A 20863-nucleotide genomic window follows, 5' to 3' on the forward strand; every position below is an offset into this window, starting at 1 on the left:
GTGGGTGGGTGGTGATCTAGGTGGGTGGTGTGGGGCGTGGGTGGGTGGTGATCTAGGTGGGTGGTGTGGGGCGTGGGTGGTGATCTAGGTGGGTGGTGTGGGGCGTGGGTGGGTGGTGATCTAGGCAGGTGGTGTGGGGCGTGGGTGGTGATCTAGGTGGGTAGTGTGGGGTGTGGGTGGGTGGTGTGGGGTGTGGGTGGGTGGGAGGTGATCTAGGTGGGTGGTGTGGGGCGTGGGTGGGAGGTGATCTAGGTGGGTGGTGTGGGGCGTGGGTGGTGATCTAGGTGGGTGGTGTGGGGCGTGGGTGGGCGGGTGGTGATCTAGGCGGGTGGTGTGGGGCTTGTGAGCTGTGCTCCCCATAGTCATCGGCTCTGCTCCATTTCCCGCCTTCACTCCTGCCTTGGCCCTAAGCTGAGCAAAGCGCAGGGACCGAGTGTAAGATGGAGGGCTCCCCCCTCGCACGCCCGGGCCTCGAGCTTTTCACATGGCACATACAGAACGTGGTGTGTGTGTGTGCACGTGTGCAGAGTAAACCAACACCCTGCAAAAACCTTCCCAGTGCCACCGCTGCCCTTTCCCCCCTGGGAGACAGCCCGAGCGAGCCCGAGCCGGGGGCTCCCAGTCTCCCTCCTCTTGTGGGGTCCCAGCCCCTGCCTGCCTCCTCTGGGAAGCTCCCCCTCTACTTCTCCCAGGCCTCGCTCAAGCCCCTCGTCCTGGACGCCCCTCCTCACACCCCAGCAGCCCTGCGTCCTTCCCTAAGGGCCGCCATGTCTTCCTCGGCCCCTGCCCGCGGGGGGCAGGGCGTGAGCTGGGGCCTCGGGGTCCCGACCCGGAGCTGAGCTACAGAAGAAAACCAAACGGAACCCTGCCCTGCCCGACGGCTCGTGGTTTGCACTGAGCGGTGCCCCTGCCCGCGGGGGGCAGTGCGGACAGTAAGTCCATCTGGGGAAGAAGGGAAACGGCTGCCCGGCCCGACTGCCTCTCACACTGGGGAATTGGGTCCAGAACCTGGACCAGCAACCAAGACCCCCTGGCTGCCCGGGGAGGGGGCGGCTTCTTCCACCTGTGAGGCCAGCGCTGGCGTGCCTGGGAAGCACTAGGGCTGGGGCCGGCCAGAAGCGCTCCCCCTCTGAAAGCTGCTGTGCGGGGCGGGGGGGGGGGGGGCAAGCGGGGGCCACACCCCGTTTCACTGGGAAGGGCGCTGTGGGGGAGCCCTCAGGTCACTCTGACTTGGCTCCCCCGGCAGCCCAAAGCACGGCCTCCGGCTCTTTGCCACGCCCTCCCTTGTTATGTGGGTGCTGCATCCCTTCCACCCCATTAGGTCACCTCGCTACCCGCCACCTCCCAGAAGCTTAACTGGCTGCACTGCTCCGCGCCCCGCGATCCTCCCCACGCCCCGCGATCCTCCCCACGCCCCGCGATCCTCCCCGCGCCCCACACATCCTTCCTACGCCCCGCGATCCTTCCCGTGCCCCGCAATCCTTCCCGCGCCCCGCGATCCTTCCCACGCCCCACACATCCTTCCCACGCCCCACGATCCTCCCCGCGCCCCACACATCCTTCCTACGCCCCACGATCCTTCCCGCGCCCCACACATCCTTCCCGTGCCCCGCGATCCTTCCCGCGCCCCACACATCCTTCCTACGCCCCGCGATCCTTCCCGCGCCCCACACATCCTTCCCGTGCCCCGCGATCCTTCCCGCGCCCCACACATCCTTCCCGTGCCCCGCGATCCTTCCCGCGCCCCGCGATCCTTCCCACACCCCACACATCCTTCCCACGCCCCACACATCCTTCCCACGCCCCGCGATCCTCCCCACGCCCCGCGATCCTCCCCACGCCCCGCGATCCTCCCTACGCCCCACACATCCTTCCCACGCCCCACACATCCTTCCCACACCCCACACATCCTTCCCACACCCCACACATCCTTCCCACACCCCACACATCTTTCCCACACCCCACACATCCTTCCCACGCCCCACACATCCTTCCCACGCCCCGCGATCCTCCCCACGCCCCGCGATCCTCCCCACGCCCCGCGATCCTCCCTACGCCCCACACATCCTTCCCACGCCCCACACATCCTTCCTACACCCTGCGATCCTTCCCACACCCCCAGACCCTGCATCACCTCCAACCCTGCCCCCTGATCTCACATTCCCGACCCCTCACCCCGGCTGGCTACCCTCCCAGAGTGGGCTTGTAGCACCAGTTCTGGGGCGCGGACCACAGAGTCCTCGTCACGCCAAGCCTGCACCTTAGCCCTTAGCGCCCCTCAGTCCTGTCCTTCACCCGCCCGCCCCCGTGGCCCGGCCCCAGCCTTGGCCTGGTAGCAGGGGGCCCTGCAGGTGTCCGCTGCCCCAGTGCATCTGCAATCGCATCCTTTGGTCCCTCAAGACCACGTGGGACCTTCACTCGTAACCACTTCCTCTTTCGGTGGCCCGCCCCGCCCCGCCCCTCACCAAAGAGGACAAAGTCCGCGTCCACTGCCTGGGGCCTCGGCTCCCTGGACTGTCCTGTGGGACTGGAGAGGCGGCCCAGGGGGAAGGAGGGGGTGGGGGGCTGTGGCCCGAGGTGAGGCGTGTGGAGTCCGGCTCAGAGTCCTCGCCCCTCCCTCCCAGGGGCCAAGCGGTAGACGGGCTCCCTCTCTCGGGCGCAAGGCAGCCCCTTTTTGGCAGCAGCTCCTAGCGAAGGTGGGGGAGGCACTGGCAGGATGGGTACAAGTCACGGGGGGCACGCCGCCCCAAGTGGCAGAGGGGGCGCCTCCATCCGGCCCACCCCTCCAAGGGTCAGGGTCCCTGATGTCAAGTGCGTGAAGGCCGAGGCGGTGGGGGGGGAGGGGGGCGGAAGTGGGGTGGCCCCCCATCACAGCTTGGCGCCCTTGGAAGGCTCTGAGGACTGCCGCACGTCCGTCCACTCCTGCATGGTGTTCTGCAGGGCCTGGGTCTTCTCCTTATCCACCTGCACGTAGTCCACCTTCTCGTCGGAAGTGACCGAGGACGTGGACGGCTGAGGGGAGAAGGTGGGCGGGGGAGGGGGTGAGGGCGGGCGAGGTCTGGGCCCGCAGGCCTGGTGTCTGGCCGCGCTCTGCTCTCCTGTGTGGGGACGAGCTCCGGGGGCTCCCCCCCCCCAGGCCCCAGAGGGGAGCTCCGCTGGGGTGGAGCCAGGCTGCAGGCGCCCCCTTTAGCTGAGGAATGCGCAGGAGACGGGTGGGGGGCCGGGGCGCCCTGTTCCGGGTGTTGTCACTGGGCTACTGCACACGCATGTGCGCGCTTCTGACACGTGGGGCCCAGGGCAAACGCGGCCGGGAGGATCCCCACCCTACCGGCCCCCACGGAGGAGCAGCCGGTCACACAGCCCCCCACTGCGCCCCAGGCACCTTGCGGTGAGGGCTCGGGGAGCCCGGCTGGAAGTCCAGGGCCAGGTAGTCCACGCTGCCCGTGCTCTTCTTCGGGGCTGGGCTGCTGGTGCCGCTGGGGACCGGGGACGCAGACACTGGGTTTTGCTACAGCACAAGGAGGAACAACGCGGTTCAGGGAACAGACCAGCAGCGGTGGCGGCGAGTCAGCTCTGGGGGGGAGGGCGGCCATGCTGCCCTGCCCTTCGCTGCCCTGCCCTGCCCTGCCCTGCCCTGCGCTGCCCTGCCCCTCGCTGCCCTGCCCTGCCCCGCCCTGCCCCGCGCTGCCCCGCCCTGCGCCGCCCTGCCCTGCCCTGCGCCGCCCCGCGCTGCCCTGCCCCGCGCTGCCCTGCGCTGCCCTGTGCTGCCCTGCCCTGCCCTGCGCTGCCCTGCCCCGCCCTGCGCTGCCCCGCCCTGCCTGCCCCGCCCTGCCCTGCCCTGCCCTGCGCTGGGTCACCACGGAGACGCCGTGTGCTCCCCGGTCCTGAGCCGCACGCTCGCGTCCCTGCCTAGCCTGGCCCACACCAGCGGCTCAGAGCAGCGCTGTGCTGTGCGGGAACGGGCGTGACGCCCAGGCCCGGGTTCACCCCACGCGCGGGGCTGCCTGCGGCCCCCGCGAAGGGGGCATGGCTCGGGCACCGGGGTCAGGCGGGCCTCCGCGAGCTGCCCCCCCCGTCCTCTGAAATGCCCCCCATGGACGGTCAGGCGGGCCTCCGCGAGCTGCCCCCCCGTCCTCTGAAATGCCCCCCATGGACGGTCAGGCGGGCCTCCGCGAGCTTCCCCCCCCCCCCCCGTCCTCTGAAATGCCCCCCATGGACGGTCAGGCGGGCCTCCGCGAGCTGCCCCCCCGTCCTCTGAAATGCCCCCCACGGACGGCAGCATGTCGGAGCACGCCAGCAGTGCTGCAGACGCCTCAACCGTGTCTAGGGGTGCGGTGTGCTGCGAGACAGCTCCCCACAGAGCGCTCTCTCCAAGTCTGCCCGGAGCGGGAGCGGTGACACCCCGTGTTCCGGCCTTTGGGAAGCGGCGGGGCTTGAGCGTGGCCTTGCTCCCACGTGGCGCGAGGCCGCTGTGAAGGCAGGCCTCACGTGAGGCCTCGGCTCTGTGCACGCCTCCTGCGTAGGGGCGAGCGGCTGCAGGAGCACCCGTGCCGCCCCACGCAGACCACCCACTGAAATGAGGGTTTCGCCTTTTGCCCAGACTGCGATCCCTTGTGAGACAGCGGCCTCCTGGGTGCCTGGAGGACAGGCGACGCCTGGGCGAAGGGGCTCACCATGGGGACGTAGTTCTCCTCGCTGTCCCCCGAGTCCGTGCTGGTAATGCTCTGCGTGGAGATGGGGCGGCAGTACTGGGAAGAGCTCGAGTTAAAGGTGTGGCTGTGGCGGGAAGAAGGCAGCATGAACCCTGGGTGCCCTGGCCCTCGGATTCTCAGATCTGGGCCATGGTGGGCACCCCCTCCCCCCTTACAGATAAGGAAACCGATCCTAACAAGAGCTGGGAGGAGCCGACGTGATGGTTCATGTTGATTGGTCACCTTGGTCGGAATGAGAGGTGCCTAGGAGACTGTAAAGCAGGCTTCTGGGTGCTCCCTGAAGATGACAGGCACGGGGGACAGGGGGACGGCAACGGAGCGGCAAAGACCCAGCCTGCTGTGGTATCCAGGGAGCGGAAGGAAGAGGAAGCCTGTGCAGGCTCGCCTCTTTCCGCCATCACGTTTCTGCCCTGCCACAGGCTTAGAAGTAAACGAGCCAGGTGACCATGGACTGAAACCAGGAGCTTAAAATCCTTTTGAGCTACCTGGTACTTTCGTCAGAAAACCTATCACTGCTGATAACAGCATGGAAATGTAGCCGTCTCCCAGGCCAAAGACCTTCCCACTCGAATGCCCGACTCCAGGGTCCTGCTTCCGCACTTACTTGACTCTGGACCAAGACTTGGTGACAGGAGACTTGAATGGGAGCTCATCGATGACAGCGTTGTTTCTCAGGTCAAGGGGTGTTGGCTTTGCTGGAACAGGAGCAGAGCTAGTGATAACGCCACAGAGGCATCTAATCCACATAACACGCATGTATATATTCTAGAAATGCCTTCACAGTCACTCAAGTTTACTTAAGGAAGCCAAGGCGCAGTAAGGACCATATAGGAGACCTAATACAATGTGAACAGCTGCCTTATTTATGGAATAAGAAAAATCTATACATGGTAGTTCAGATATATTTCCGATCTGCCTTGGTTGAGTCTGCAGGGCCTGAACTCAGGGGCAACGCGATCATTTCCCATGTGCATGAAGTCATGTCTTCGGATGTCAAACAGACGTTCAGAATACAAAATGGGACAGTCTGAGAACAGATTTTTCTCTCCAGGTTTCTGACTTTATATAAAAACAAGAGACTATTTGGAATGGAGATGGTCACCATGACTACGCCCTGCTGCTCTTGGACAGAGCAAACAGCAGTGGAGGAAGGCAAATAGCACAAGACCCCGAAGGCTTCGGGCGCAGATGGGAGCTTCCTGTCGGCTGGGTCCCTGCCGTTAGTCCTACCCCTCCTTTTGAATCCCTGCGGCCGAGCCCAGGCTGGCAGCGAGCACTGGCGGACGAGGAGCCCGGAGCCTCCCTTCCTGGGCTGCACACAGGGCCACACCTGTAACCATGCTATCGCCTGCTGTCCTAAACAATCCTCATCTCGTAGACGGGAACACGGAGGCTCAGAGTTCACGTGGTCTGCACAAGCTTGCGCACCCCAGGTCCAGTCTCTGCCTGCATGCTGTTCCGGGGAGGGACTCACCTTTCCGGTCAGGCTTGAGGTTGCGGTTGACAGGGGGCGGCTGGATCTCGCCTCCTCGGCTGGGGCCTCTGTGCAGGGGAAGGGCGCTGGGCAGGTAGGCCAGCGGGTCGGCGTGATGGGGCCCGGGGCTCATGGGGATGTAGACGCTCTGGGGGTTGTCCCCAGCCCGCTCCATGGCCAGCAGGGTGGAGGAGCCCGGGTTCATGGGCACATAGTTGTCTTCGGAACTGGCGCTGTCCGAGCGGCCCACGATAGCTTTCCCTGGCTAGAGAGCGGGAACAGGGAGGGAAAGAAGGAACGAGGCTGAGAATCCGTCCAAAGCGAGCTGTCCCAGTGGGCTAGCTACGTGTACATGCTGACTCTCTAGGGGGCACTGCGGGAGGGGTGGGGAAACAGGTCTGTGGGTCTCATCACCTCTTGGTACCCGCCTCTGCCTCATGAGAAACCTCAAGTGGGTCTACCCCTCCATTCGTCCTTGCTTGCTCCGGATTCGCCTCCGGCAGGCGAGCAGCGGGACCCTCCCCACCGTAGGGCAAGGAGCATGTGTGGTGGTGGCGTGGAGCTGGCTTGCAGTGGGTGGGGTTCACCCCGGGCCATTCGGTGACCGCGGCCCGTGTGGTGCTCTCTCCCCTCCCAGCCTGGTCACCCGAGGAGCTGCACCTGCCTCGGTACCTAACTTCCTCATCTTCCAGTGGACTCGAAACGACGCCCACCTGCTCAGTCTTTCACTCCGCACAGCCACTCTCCTCCCCCGGGCGCCACCCCGCCCGCCGTGTTCCACGCTGCCTCAGCTTACCCACAGGGCGGCAGCCTTGGAGTGCAGCTGACCCGGCCGGCGTCCTGGCCAGGGGCCCTACGCTTCACTTGTCAAACTCAAGCTAAGCTTCGGGGCCCGGAGGTGCCACCTCCTCGCTCTGCTGGGCCCAGGTCCCCGGGCTCCAGATTCTTCCCTATCTAGCTGAGGAACGGCCGACTCCACTCACCAGGAAAGGACTGACTCCTTCACTCATGGACTCTGCAGACCGGCCCGCACGGTCCCCGCCACGAGAGGGGTACTCGTAGGTCTCACAGGAAGAAGCTGTGGCGGAGGAAAGGAGGAGGGATATCTTGTGTCCATCCATGTGCCGACTCTCCTGTTCCCCTCCAGCACGGCTCCGGTGCTCCAGGAGGTGCTCCTCCCCCACCCGAGGGACCTGGCCTTCCTTGCCTCCCAGACTTCCCAGGCCTACTCCTTGGCTCTGGCCTCACAGTGCGCCCCTCCCGGGACCGCTACTTCTCAGCTCGGTGAACACTCTAGCAATGATGCCTGTTCTTATTCCTACACGGTTTTCTTTTCCCAGTCGGATTTATGCACTGAAGGGCAGAGGCGTGTTTTCTATGTCTTATCCCAGTTCCGAAACACAGGGTGACTGCTCAACTGTGGACGGAATGGTAGACTCTAGGCCCGAGCCTCAGCCTCCTGGCTGTCCACTCTGTACCCCTGACTCACTGCAGGCTTGGTGGGCTCCCCGGCGTACCCCAAGGGTGGATGAGGAGCCGTGCAAGTGAGAGGAATAAGCAGCGTTCTGCTTTTAATCAAATGGAAGGCATGTGCGGGGCTGGAACAGGCCCCGGAAACAAGTGACAGCAGTTCAGGGTTTCAACCGGGGATTTTAGTGTGGCTGTACACCATTCTAAACATCTCATTTTGTTTCATTAGTCTGTCAGTCCACATGGATTTGGCTCAAGCTTTGGGATGGTCTTCTAAATTTACTTTTTAAATCTCTGCTTGTGAGTTTTAATGACTAAAACACTAGGATTTGGATTTCTAAACCCATAATATGTATTGCAAATAAAAATATTCTGTGACCCTTAAGACTATCACATTCTCCAAGATGGTCAGCTACAGTCTTGCTACTGTGGCTTTCATAATAACACCTGGAGGACCAACTGGTAAGGGATTGTATAGAAGATGGCTAAACTTGAACCAGTGGCCTAGGTGGTCCCGGTTCCCTGTTTCCCTGGTTATAGATGAACAAGGGCCAGCATGCACTGGGGCCACCTGGGCCAGCACCTGTCCCCTCTCCGTGGCCCTGGAGGCCCGTACTGACCTCGGTGGAGTCTGCTGTTGTCCATGGCAGGGAGGGTGTTGCGTCTGGGGATGGTGGCGGCGACAGACCGGCTGTTTTCGCTCACTGGAGGTCTCTGCTGAGGACTGCCCCATCGAGGAGGAGTTTCCGCCTGGCTTGGTTTTGGGGGCCGGGGTGGGGGAGCGATGGCCGAGTCCCCAGGAGTGGCCACTGCCATGGCGTTGTGGTTCCTGTCCAGCGTGAATGTCCTGGGGGTCTGGTAGGCCGAGAGTGGGGTGGTTGGAACATCCATGTTGTCCACGAGGAGGTCCCCAAACTCCCGGCACAGGGTGTTGTTGGGTGTCTTAAAGGTGTACACGTCCTCGTTGTCTGTCTCCGAGCCGGTGTGGCCATGGGCGGCCAGGCTCCGAGGGAGGTCGTAAGCACTGTCTCTGAATTCTGTGTTGTGCCGGCTGGGCTTGGGGAGGCTGTAGAAGCCATGGACGTGGCCGCCGACTCCATTGACACAGTGTCCGTTACCCTGGGCGAGTTTCTGCACGGCCGTGTCGCTCTTCTGCCGGGTGCCTTGAGAGAAGCTGGCGCTCCTGAAGAGAGAGGGGAGGGCTGCAGTGAGCGGAGGCCAGGGCCGCCGGGGGCCGTCCAAGGCAGCACAGCTAGACAGGCACGGGAGAGCCGGGCTGAAGACCCCGGGTGCACCGTGAGCTGGAGCGCGGCACCTACATCGGCGGCGGCAGCACGGGGGTTAACAAGGTGCTGTGAAGCTGGCTGGAAGCTAGACGCTAGTGTCTGTGCTGGCAGTGCCCGCCATTATCCCTGCCTCCAAATCACTGGCGTTAGTGGCTTAGTCTCCGTGCCCACACCCATCCTTGTCCCATCCCCCCACCCATCAACAAGCCAGTTACACTACCTGCTCATTTTTTAAACTACCACACCACACACATTTTAATAGAATGGCTACTCAAATAGCCAAAAGAACACGTCAGTTGGTGACAAAAAACACCAAGCAAGTCATTCTCTCTCTGAGTCTCACGTTCTCCCTCTGTAATAGAAACCAGTTCATGGGTGTTACTGTCTGTAAGCTATAAAGAACTTTAGATTTATTTTCTACCATGTATGATGGTTGCTACCAAGCATTTAGGTCTTTTCAGAACTCTAAAACTAATGTAACTACATTCAAGACAGAAAAGCTTTGATTATTTAAAAATAATGGAAGCCAGGCACTGGTGGCTCGCACCTGTAATCCCAGCTACTCAGGAGGCTGAGATCTGAGGATCGTGGTTCAAAGCCAGAATGGGCAGGAAAGATGGTGAGACTCTTATCTCCAATTTGCCACCCGAAAACCTGAAGTGGCGCTGTGGCTCAAGTGGTAGAGCGCTAGCCTTGAGCTGAAGAGCTCAGGGACAGTGCCGAGGCCCAGAGTTCAAGCCCCACAACCGACAAAAAAAAAAATAAATAAAAATAAAAAATGGAGGTGGGCAGTGAAGACAGGAGCAGTGAAACGAACTGGTGCTACAGGACAGCATCACATTGACCTGTTCCTCTAGGGTGTGACCTGCTGGGTCTCCATCATTTGTGAAGATCTCTGGCTCTGAGACTCGGAACTGTGGTTTTTCACACTGGATCTTGGATTCTGTGTCCTGCACAAATACTCTGGGAAACTGGAGGGTGAGTTTCTGAGCAGCGGGATCCAGGTGGGTTTCTCTGTCTGTCATATAATCATTCAAAGGATTTCACCTGGCAATGGGGGTGGTATTTAAGAATTAATCTCCCTTTCTAAAAGTTAATTGTTATTGTAAAGATGATGGATAGTGGGGGTTGCAGTTACATAGATCAGGCAAGGAATACGTTTCTATTTGAACAGTGTCACCTCTCCCCTCGTTTTCTCCCAGTTTTTTCCCCTCTGAATTAACCTCTTAATAGCAGTGATCCTCAGCTTTTTGGAGGCCAGGGTTTTGTTTTCTTTTTAAAGAATGCTGTAATAATTTCTTGGACCCTCTCACCAGAGTAAGATACGTTTCCTACCCATACACACCTTTAGGCTCCCTGGGGGTAGGATAAGGATGACGCAGTAGTGACAGAATCCTCCAAGGTTACTTAGAACTGCCTTACGGGAACTCCCTGAGCTCCTGCGAGAGCTTGTTATTTACACATGTGGCCACCAGGTGGTGGTAGAAAACAGGACCTCGAAATTTAGAAAGAGGAAGACAACTAGGTGTGCAGGCTGGGATCCATCCCTTCGGACTCCAAGTTCCTTTTAGCCTCCAAACCTTCACCAGCCTCCAATACTCCTTCTCCCTTTCTAGTCCATCTTCCTCATACATAACCAAGCCAACAGCTTGGCTTAGATTACTGAACATTGAGTCCTTATGTAAAGTACTTAGGGAAGAGGACAAGGGAGGCCATGGGAGGCATAAACTATTCACATTGTTCAATTTGTCTGTGGTGCTTTTTCATTTTGCTTTTTGGAATTTCCAGCTCTCTTCTGAATGTTCCTCTCTGGATCTATTTATTTAATAAACATCTGCTGATGCTCCCCTTCCTATCTTGGCACAACGGACCCAGAGATGCCGCCACCCGCGTGGCTGTGTTACAGTACGCGTGGCTGTGTTACAGTACGCGTGGCTGTGTTACAGTACGCGTGGCTGTGTTACAGTACGCGTGGCTGTGTTACAGTACGCGTGGATGTGTTACAGTACTCGTGGATGTGTTACAGTACGCGTGGATGTGTTACAGTACTCGTGGATGTGTTACAGTACTCGTGGATGTGTTACAGTACGCGTGGATGTGTTACAGTACTCGTGGATGTGTTACAGTACTCGTGGATGTGTTACAGTATGCGTGGCTGTGTTACAGTACGCGTGGCTGTGTTACAGTACGCGTGGATGTGTTACAGTACTCGTGGATGTGTTACAGTACGCGTGGATGTGTTACAGTACATGTGGCTGTGTTACAGTTGCACGGGCTGAGCCGGCCGTTGGGCCTGCGCACCGCTGCAGCGGCGTGAGGCTGCTGACAGATGGGCACTAGCCCTCCCTGGTGGCGGGGCTGAAGGGCAGGGAAGGCTTCTTTAGGATGCAATCTCCGGGAAGAAGAGCAAGCCAAGGAAAAAGCATTCTGCTTGGACGCACAGGGATGTGGAGCACATACAGGCAAGTTCAAGGACTCGCGAGCTGCCCAGGCTGGAGGAAGTGCGTTGGAAGGTAAGGCCGAGGGGAAGACAAAGGCTGTGTGATCTCACTCATGTGGAATCCAGACACGATGATCTCACAGGAGCAGAGCGCGATGGCCGTTACTAGAAGCTGGGACGGGCAAGGGCAGGGGGAGAAGCTGGACATACGATTACCCTCAGGAGGGAGAAATTTTCCCAGAGATCAGCTGTGTCATGAGGTGGCGATAGCTAATGAAAATACAGCGAATTCTTGAAAAATGCAGTATGTTGCAGACTAACTACAAAAAGGATACCAGGTACTGTGATCATTAAGGAGCTAGATTTAACCCCTCAGCAATGTAGTTGTACTTCAAAACCTAACACAATAAAATCACACAATGGTAACGTTTCAATTAAGAAAGTTAAATGCGCCTGGGATGTAGCACGCTGACAGAACACTTGCCTACATGTGTGAGACACTAGGATTGATCGTCAGCTCTTTCAGAAGTTAAGAGACTGGAGGGGGGAGGGCTAGGCCGCAAGCCTCTGAAGGGTTTTAGGTGGGAATGGGGGTGGGAAGAGGATCACAGGAGTCCTATAGTAACCTTGAATATGGTCCAGAACAGACTCATCGATCTCCTGAAGTCCCTTCTTCCCTCTCTCCCTGCTTCATTTTTCCTTCCTTCTTTTCTTTTCCTTTCCTCCCTCCCCCTCTCTCATTCTCTCTTCTTTCTTTCCTCCCTCCCTCTCTCCCCCCCTCTCCCCCTTGCCAGTAGTGGGACTTTCTTTTTCATTCAAGGCTAAGGCTCTACCACTTGAGCCAAAGCTTCACTTCTGGGTTTTTGGTGGTTAATTAGCGGTCAGAGTCTCATGGACTTCCCTGCCTGAGCTGGCTTTAAACGGTAACCATCAAATCTCAGTTACAGAGTAGCTAGGATTACACAGATGAGACACTAGCACCCAGCTCTGAAGTCTGTTTCTGCTCTTGATTGTCCTGCCTTGCTTGGGAAGCCAGAAGTGGAGGCGTTGCCCCCATTCTTTTTTTTTTTTTTTGGCCAGTCCTGGGCCTTGGACTCAGGGCCTGAGCACTGTCCCTGGCTTCTTCCCGCTCAAGGCTAGCACTCTGCCACTTGAGCCACAGCGCCGCTTCTGGCCATTTTCTGTATATGTGGTGCTGGGGAATCGAACCTAGGGCCTCGTGTATCCGAGGCAGGCACTCTTGCCGCTAGGCTATATCCCCAGCCCCCCCATTCTTATTTCTCACTCAGTGATCAAGTCCCACTGAATCTGTCCTAATCCAGTTCCCTCTGAGTTTTCTTCTGGGTTGATGATCGGGTTACTCATTCGTCTCCATCCCATCTTCCCAGGACCTCTCTGCTCCACTATATCCTGTTGATACTTTCCCAACCCCCCACTCAAATATCTTCAATACTGTCACTTTCTTCCTGGGATACACATATCAGACTAGAGTGCTTCCAGCAGGCCCCACTGAGACCAGCCTCGCCTCTGTTGTGCTGTTACGTTTGCTGTGTTCAGAAGGTTTTGGTTTGAGACAGGGTCTCACTGTTTACCCCAGGCTGGCCTCAAACTCTAACTCAAGATCCTCCTGCTTCAGCTTTGCTAGTGCTGAGATTACAGATTGGCCCTGGGAGCTTCTTACTTCAATCTGGAAAGGTTTTGAATCCTCAAACTCAGGACTCTCGGCACTTCTCTCTCTCTCTCTCTCTCTCTCTTTTTTGCCAGTCCTGGGCCTTGAACTCATGGCCTGAGCACTGTCCCTGGCTTCTTTTTGCTCAAGGCTAGCACTCTGCCACTTGAGCCACAGCGCCCCTTCTGGCCGTTTTCTATGTATGCGGGGCTGGGGAATCGAACCCAGGGCTTCATGTATAGGAGGTGAGTACTCTTGCCACTAGGCCATATTCCCAGCCCCTCGGCACATCTCTTGTAGCTATTTCTTATGTGCTCAACCTCTGTACATAACTAATCACTTGCCAACTGTTCTTGGACAGGTAGCAGCTGTTTTGTACCATTATCACTTGTCTCTTCCACAAGCCGTGACTTCCTTGAGGAACAAAACATGTCTTAGTAATTTTTATTTTTTCTCCTCAGCAGGCAGATTGGTTTATCGCAAAGTCAATAATGAACAAACAAGTGTGTGACTATAAACAAATGAATAAAGAAAATACAGCGACATTCCTTTCCCTGAGCTTGGCCCAAACCCTTTGAATCACAAGACCGACACCGTTTCTGTTCAGGACACTTAGGTCCCGGCCTCTCTCCACTCTAACCTCTCTTCTCCAGCTCACAGACCTACTACTCACTCACCCCCGGCACGCGCCCCGTGCTCTGTACTCGGTCCCCAGGCTTGCATTACTCGTCTTTTTCTTCAGGGCTTCCTGATGCGACAAAACTTTCTACCAAGTCTTAGTACAAAGACACAAGAGGTCCGCAGCCCCTTCTCACTAGGATGCCCTCCTTCCTCCCCGTCCTGACACCTCCTGGGGGGGGGGTCTGTCATCACACCCACTCTGCCTGTGCTCACTGTTTATGCCTGTGCCTCGGGCCATGTGTTCTAGAAGGCGGAGGGCAGATGATACTGATGGGGGTGGGGCCGATGGACCATTACTTCAAAAGCCAGGAGAAAGGAGCTAGCTGAACCATGCATGGAACCTCTTATTCTGCACCCCAATTCTCCTTTTGGGAAAGACTCACTAGAGGGAGGCCTGTGACTTTTCCTACTTTCCTTCGGAGCTGAGCTGAGGCCTGTTACCCTGACCTGCTGAGGCGCTCCTGTGGGTAGACGTCTGGAAGCAGGACTGTGGGCTGCCGGTGGAGACATCACCAAGTCAGCAAGAGACAATTCCGGGTACATCGGTTGGGATGTCTCTTTTTTGTGGTGCCATTATTTATGTATCTTTCTTTCCTTCTTTACGTAATGTCAAAGTGAGGCACAGAGGGGTTACGGTTTCACACGTAAGGCGGAAATTAGGAGTCACGGTGCTTTGGGAAGATGATATTGGAGGAAGCCTCTAGACTAAGTGTCAGACTGTTGTCTGACAGGGACTCAGCAAACTAAAGTTCTGAAGTGTCAAGAAGAATAACTAAGGTAGAACTGAGAAGGTAAGGCTTCTGGTCCTACCCTGCCACCTGTTAGTTGTGAATGGTAGGTGTGTCTTACTGGCTCATGTGACATGGTGAAAATATCCCTACAGAAGACATTAACACAAGCATTTCTCTTGGCCTTAATTTTTAGAACTAGACAAACTGGACATTTCTAAATTAACTTAGGAGCATGCCATGTAGCCTGGCTATGGCTGACTGGGATCTCCCTCCAGCTCAGCCTTCATTCAGCACTGTGTTCATTTCCTCTAGCAAGGAGAGAACAAGCAATGGAGATTCTGTACCTGTGGGCCATTGGGTGGTGTTAGAAAAGCCAAAACCAGTGAGACGCTGGCGGCTCACGCCTGTCACCCCAGCTACTCAGGAGGCTGAGACCTGAGGATCGAGGTTCAAAGCCAGCCTGGGCAGGAAAGTCCGTGAGATTCTTATCTCCAATAAACGACTCAGAAAAAGCCAGAAATGGCACTGTGGCTCCAGTGGCAGAGTGCTAGCCTTGAGCTAAAGAGCTCAGGGACAGCACCCAGGTCCTAAGTTCAAGCCCCCAAACCGCCAAAACAAACAGAACAAAGACCACTGTGCTAGAGTTACTGCTCTAGAATGCTCAGTGATGATAGAATTAAAAAAAAAAAAAAAAGAAAACTGTCCGTTCCTAGCCATATGCCACAGGAGACTACTGAGCATATAACTCAAGCTGACACAAGAACTGACGTGAACGTCATTAACTTTAAACAGCCACAAATGGAACTGTGGACAGGGCAGCGCCACACAAAGTGAGAGACGGATCTGCTCAGTGGTGTTAAGGTTCTGTCGCTATGCTTGTCTGGCGACCAAATCTCTGGCTCTGTTACTCAGGAGTTGTGAAATTCTAGCTCTTAATGCCTTTTACCCTCAAATCAATTTTTTATGGCATGATGTTTTTATATGGAGAGGTTTCTCTGGAAGCCAGTGATCACTTTGTCGCAATACAGATGAGAAAATAAATGTGAAGGTTATGGAGGCAGTAGTGGTTTTGTTATACATGTGTTTGTTTTTCTGCAAAGACGTAGTGTCTTCCTCCCTTGTCTTTGAACCTGGAAAACAGACTGAGAAGTAGCAGGCTCCGTGAGGGGCCATCTCCCCACGGCGGCCACGGCTCTCCTACCTTGCATTTTCCGTTCTCCGGCTGAGGCACTGGTGCAAGTAGAGATACTCTTGAGGTGCACTGGTGGACAAAGCGGGCTGCATGTGGTTTGACATGGGGGACTCGAACGTGAACAGCGTGGGCTGGCTGGAGTGCGAGGGGGCTGAGGACTTCCGTTCCCGGAGCAGGTGCTGGCTGGAGCTGCTGAGCTCGGCTGGAGAAGAGCGCGGGCCATGACTGGCTGCGGGAATGTTTCTCAGGGAGTCTGGGAGGAGAGGAAGAAAGAGCCTTGTGAGTTACAGAGGTTCTGTCAATGGAGGAAGTGGCACGGATCCGGCAGCAGCGTTCTCCCCCTCACACCTGGCTCGTGCCCTCTGCACTGCTCCCCGAGGGGCCTGGCCTGGAGGTCGGTGTCTATTACCACAGGGCTGGGTCTGCTGCACTCCAGGAGACCTGGCTGCCCAAGCCCAGAGGTATGGCCGTGGCCCCAGGCAGGGCCAGCTCCTGGAGCAGCTGCGTACCCATGGCTCCCTCCTCCTTGGTGGCTTCTGCTGTCAGTGCCTCCTTCAAAGTTGCTGGCTTTGTTAAATGAGGCATTACTTCCTGAAGACTAACTGAGGCTCTGGACTGTGCTTTCTTGCATTAATAATAACAGCACGAGTGTACTGTCAGCTGCTCCTTCAGACAGGACTCCAGTTCCTCTGGCCTGCTCTTCTGAGTCCTCCCAGAAAAGCTATGTTCCTTGCTCCTCACTTCTATCTACTGGTCCTCTTTTCCCTCTTTAATCTCAAACTCTCCTCTGGTGTGTTTGTTAGAAAGGAAGTGAGGTATTAAGGGCAGAGAACAACTTACAGTTTGACAACCCAACTTCAGGGTATTATTCATTTGGCTGGCTCTCTGAGCTTAGTCCAAATTCCTAAGCATAACATATCAGGCTTTTCACAGTCTGACCTATTTCCTGGTTTCTCTCCATCCATAAACAAGGCTCAATGAAGCACCATCAGTCCCTTTTGTGATTATTTTGGCTTACACTGTGTTTGCCCTCTATTCTTCTAGCAAACTCGTATGGAAACTCTAAGACCCTGCCTGCATGGATATCATGGTCTCTCTGCAACCCTCCTTGGTTTTTATCCTAGGCACCAACAGCCTTTGACCCATGCTTCTTTTATATCCACTGTCTCTCTGGGTTTCTGAGAACTGTGACTATGAGGTTGTTAGTTCACTGTCCCAGCATTTACTCAATAAATGGTGAAGTTAATGGTGGCATTTCTAGCTCTTCTCTGTTATCTGACCCCGTTCCAGGTCATACTATTCTCATTGCTCCAGGCAGGATCACCAGCCACAGCACTAATTACTCTCCAGTCACCGCCAATGCTGGTCAGGACATCTTCTGTCAGCGTACAAGAGAAAACACCAATGGGGCCCTGGGGAAAATGGTTCTACTGACAGCTGTATTGACCTCCAAAATGAATTCCCATTACAGGTCTAGTAGTGGCCTGGATGTTTGTTAACAGAATCAATGCCTTTATTACTCCATTAGATTTGCAAGATGAACTCTCTAATGGTGGAGGAGAGGGGGTTTATACCAGGAGGCAGAGAAGCCGCGGCGCCAAGGGAGGAACACAGCTGCTGCTTGAAAAGACACTGAGAAGGTGCGAAAACAAAGCCTTCGCCTGGGCACTGGTGGCTCACACCTGTAATCCTAGAGACTCAGGAGGCTGAGATCTTCCCACCAGGGCAGGCAAATCGGTGAGGCTCTTTATCTCCAATTAATTACACAAGAAAAAAGCGCCAGAAGTGGGGCTATGGTTCAAGTGGTCTGTCCTTCTCGGGGCACATTCCTCAGGCTTCAGCTACAGACTTTCCCGAAGCTTCACTCTAACCCTACAGTCTCTTCTTGGCTCATCCTTTCTACCTCTGAGCTTCAGTTACCACCGGGTGATGACAACTGTAGGATCCCAGTCTTCAGTTCCATTCTCTGCCTGGCTGTCCTGCCGTCTGTGCTTCCATCTGTTTCAATGTCCTCACACAGCTCAAGCTCAGCATCGTCACCCCAATTCATACGCACTTGGGTGCTCCCTATCTCAGTGAATGAAGCACATCAACATCACCTTCCAAAGTTATCCAAGCCACAGACCATGATGTCATTTGTCTGCCCTGTTTCTCAACAACTAAGTCACAGTTATGTCACTGCCCACTTTACACCCTGCAATAGCTCTAAGTTCTTAAGAATACTTAACCAAGTGTGTGCTTTCTCTGTAAAACCACCGCACTCTCTCTGTTAAACCACTTTCCCGTTTCTTTCTCCAACTTTGTTTCCAAACTTGCTCCCTGTGCTTCAGAGGATTCCAGGAACATGACAGCCTCTCTCTCATCACTCTTGACAGGAGCTCTTGGGAGCAGAGACTCTGACTCTCTCATTATGGTTTTGTCCCAAGTATAAAGGCCAGTGTGTGTGACACAACTCACTAAATACTCGTTGGCCAAACAAATCAAACATAATGCTTATTAGTAAGTCACTACTTTCTCAGTAACTCAACCCTCAGAATAATGTCCAGGATGGGCTCTAGCCCAATGATAGGTGTGCTTATGAAAGGAAATGGAGACAGAGGGAGATATAGAAAAAATGCCACGTGATGACAAAGAAACAACAAAATGAAGTGTCTAGAAGCCAGAGAATGCCAAGAACTCCTGGCAGCCACCAGAAGTTAGCAGACAGGTAGAACCACGTTCTCCCTTAGAGCACTCAGAGGGAATCAGCACTGCTAACACCTTCACTTTTTACATCTAGCCTCGAAACTGCCAGAGACTATGCTTAGGTTGTTTTAAGTTACCTCGTTTTTGGCAACTTGTTTATGGCACACCCAGAAAACCAATTTAGTGCCATAAAACCCAAAACTTCATACGGGGTCTTCTTGCTTATCTCAGGAAAAATAATTGCCAAGTTGAATTTAGACGCCAGAATTCTGAATTCAAGTTTTCCCATTTGGGACTCCGAGACAGCATATGCCTGGTCGTGTTTCCAGTCTGCCACTGATTAGATGAGGTGCTGGGGAGCGGCTGCCGCTGCTCTCCCATTAGCTGAAGGGAGAGTGCTGGGCTGCTCTGTTTGCTCACTAAAGCTGCTTCCTTTACAAGGCAATTGTCTTTTGAATGTAGGATGTAGTCTGCCATTAGTAAGTGGGATGTGGTTTACATATCAGGAACCAGGCCTGATTCTTAGGCCTGGAATTGTTACGCTTTATTATTACTTCATGTCACATCCTGTAAATAAAACTTTCAAAAACCTATTTGCATATTTCACAGAGGCTCAATGGTATGGTATATGTAACAGAAAAAAGTAGATTAACAATTGAGAGATTTGATGTATCTTGAGCTTGCTATTTGATTGTGAACACATCACAGCCTCAGTTGCCTTAGTATGAAAAGATGCTGGTACCACCATCCCTGCTGTAATCACAGAGGGTTGCTGAGAGGATCAAACAATGAATACACACCAAAAACTGTATTCAGATGTCCAAAAAGCAGAAGAAACGGTCCAGAGGCCTATTAACTGATGAATGGCTGAACAAAATATGCCATTTCCACACCTAAGAGCTATTATGCAGCCATACACATGAATGAAATACTGAGGTGTACTGTGTTGATAGGCTTTAAAAATCCTGTGCTGAGTTGGAAGAAGCGTGCTTTAACTTGTGTGCAATGCTGTGTGCATGGAAACTCCCTATGAAAGTTACAGGGAGAGAACATGGTGCCTGGGAGGGGGACTGCAAAGTGACTGCTAAGGACTAGAAGGCTTCCTTCCGGAGCAATGAAGAAATTCTATAAACAGACTGTAGTCATGGTTGTACAATTTGTCCATATACGAAAACCTTTTGAAATATATGCTTCAAGCAAGTGAGATCTGTGGTATGTGAAATGTATCTCAAGCAAGAAACCCCACAAAAAAACCAAAAAAACCCCACTGGAAACCCTGAAACCCTGGGTTCCATTCCTCAGCACCACATACACAGGAAAAGCTGGAAGGGGCGCCCTATAGCTCAAGTGGTAGAGTGCTGGCCTTGAGCAAAAGAACAGGGACAGTGCTTAGGTCCTGAGTTCAAGCCCCAAGACTGGCCAAAAAAAAAAAAAAAAAAAGCTGCAAAGAACGGTTTAACAATTTCTTAGAAAGTTAAAGAACCTGCATTTGATCCATCAGTTTCACTCATAAGTGAACATGCTAACAAAATATCTTGTGTATGAATAATCTTAGCACTACTCGTAATAGCCAGACTGGAAAAATCCAAACGCCCATCAAATGATCCACTAACTAATAACATGTGGCATATCTTTTTTTTCCCCAGTCCTGAGGTTTGAACTCAGGGCCTGGCCACTGTCCCTGGCTTCTTTTTGCTAGTACTCTACCACTTAAGCCACAGCACCACTTCTGGCTTTTTCTACATATGTGGTGCTGAGGAATCGAAACCAGGGCTTCATGTATATAGGCAAGCACACTACCACTCGGCCATATTCCCAGCCCCAAAATGTGGCATATCTTGACAATGGAATATCATTCAGCAGTAAAAGTAATGATATAAATTACAGTATGTATCAATCTTAAAAACATTCATGCGAGATGAAAAGAGGCCACATTCCTTTACATGGAATGTCTGCAAATACAAATGCAGAATGTAGGTCGATGGTTGCTTAGTGTTAGGGGAATGGAAGTGAATGATAATCAGTATAGGGTTTTTCTGGAGGCTGATAAAACTGTCCTAAAATTAGATTGTGCTGATTGTAGAGTCCTGTGAACACTAAAAGGCATTGAGTTATATACCTTTAAATGATTTAAGAAGACCACACATGCACAAGTCCTTGGCAAACTATGAATTGTGTGCAAGCAATTAATAGGAGCCTAACAAAGTACATGTGACCTCTATTTTTATTTCCTCTCTGAAGGAAAATGGAACACTCAAAAAACACCAAGTTCTTACTGAAGTGCTAGGTCTTGGAGTAGTCGTTCTCCCTGTACATCTTTAGCTCTCTGTACCTCCTCCTCACTCTCCTCCAACACAATCACAATCCTTTACTCCACAAGCACAGTTAGGGCTGTGTGAATTTCAGTAAAACAAGGATATATGGTTTGGAGTCAAAAGGCCCAAGTGAGATAAAATCTCCCTCCCTAGAGAGTGGATGAGAGCACCTGTGTCCATTGTACATGGTCTCCCAACTAGTTAACGG

General features: G+C 54.4%; 1 protein-coding gene across 2 annotated transcripts in view; it reads right to left on the minus strand.

The window, feature by feature from the left end:
* Positions 1-2166: 2166 nt before the first annotated feature.
* Positions 2167-20863, minus strand: part of Gab2 (GRB2 associated binding protein 2) — a 130330-nt gene continuing 111633 nt past the window's right edge. Inside the window, exons 3-10 of one of the 2 annotated variants that reach the window (XM_048361212.1) lie at positions 15665-15908; positions 8277-8839; positions 7170-7264; positions 6187-6451; positions 5317-5407; positions 4674-4758; positions 3383-3508; positions 2167-3012 (exon numbers count right to left, since the gene is read on the minus strand). In XM_048361212.1, the coding sequence (XP_048217169.1) occupies positions 2869-3012; positions 3383-3508; positions 4674-4758; positions 5317-5407; positions 6187-6451; positions 7170-7264; positions 8277-8839; positions 15665-15908 (1613 nt within the window). In that variant the 3' untranslated portion in view covers positions 2167-2868. Of the gene's footprint in view, positions 3013-3382; positions 3509-4673; positions 4777-5316; positions 5408-6186; positions 6452-7169; positions 7265-8276; positions 8840-15664; positions 15909-20863 lie in introns of both variants that reach the window. The other variant, XM_048361211.1, reaches the window with a different exon arrangement.

Source organism: Perognathus longimembris, chromosome 13 (assembly GCF_023159225.1).
Source record: "Perognathus longimembris pacificus isolate PPM17 chromosome 13, ASM2315922v1, whole genome shotgun sequence".
Classification (NCBI taxonomy): Eukaryota; Metazoa; Chordata; class Mammalia; order Rodentia; family Heteromyidae; genus Perognathus; species Perognathus longimembris.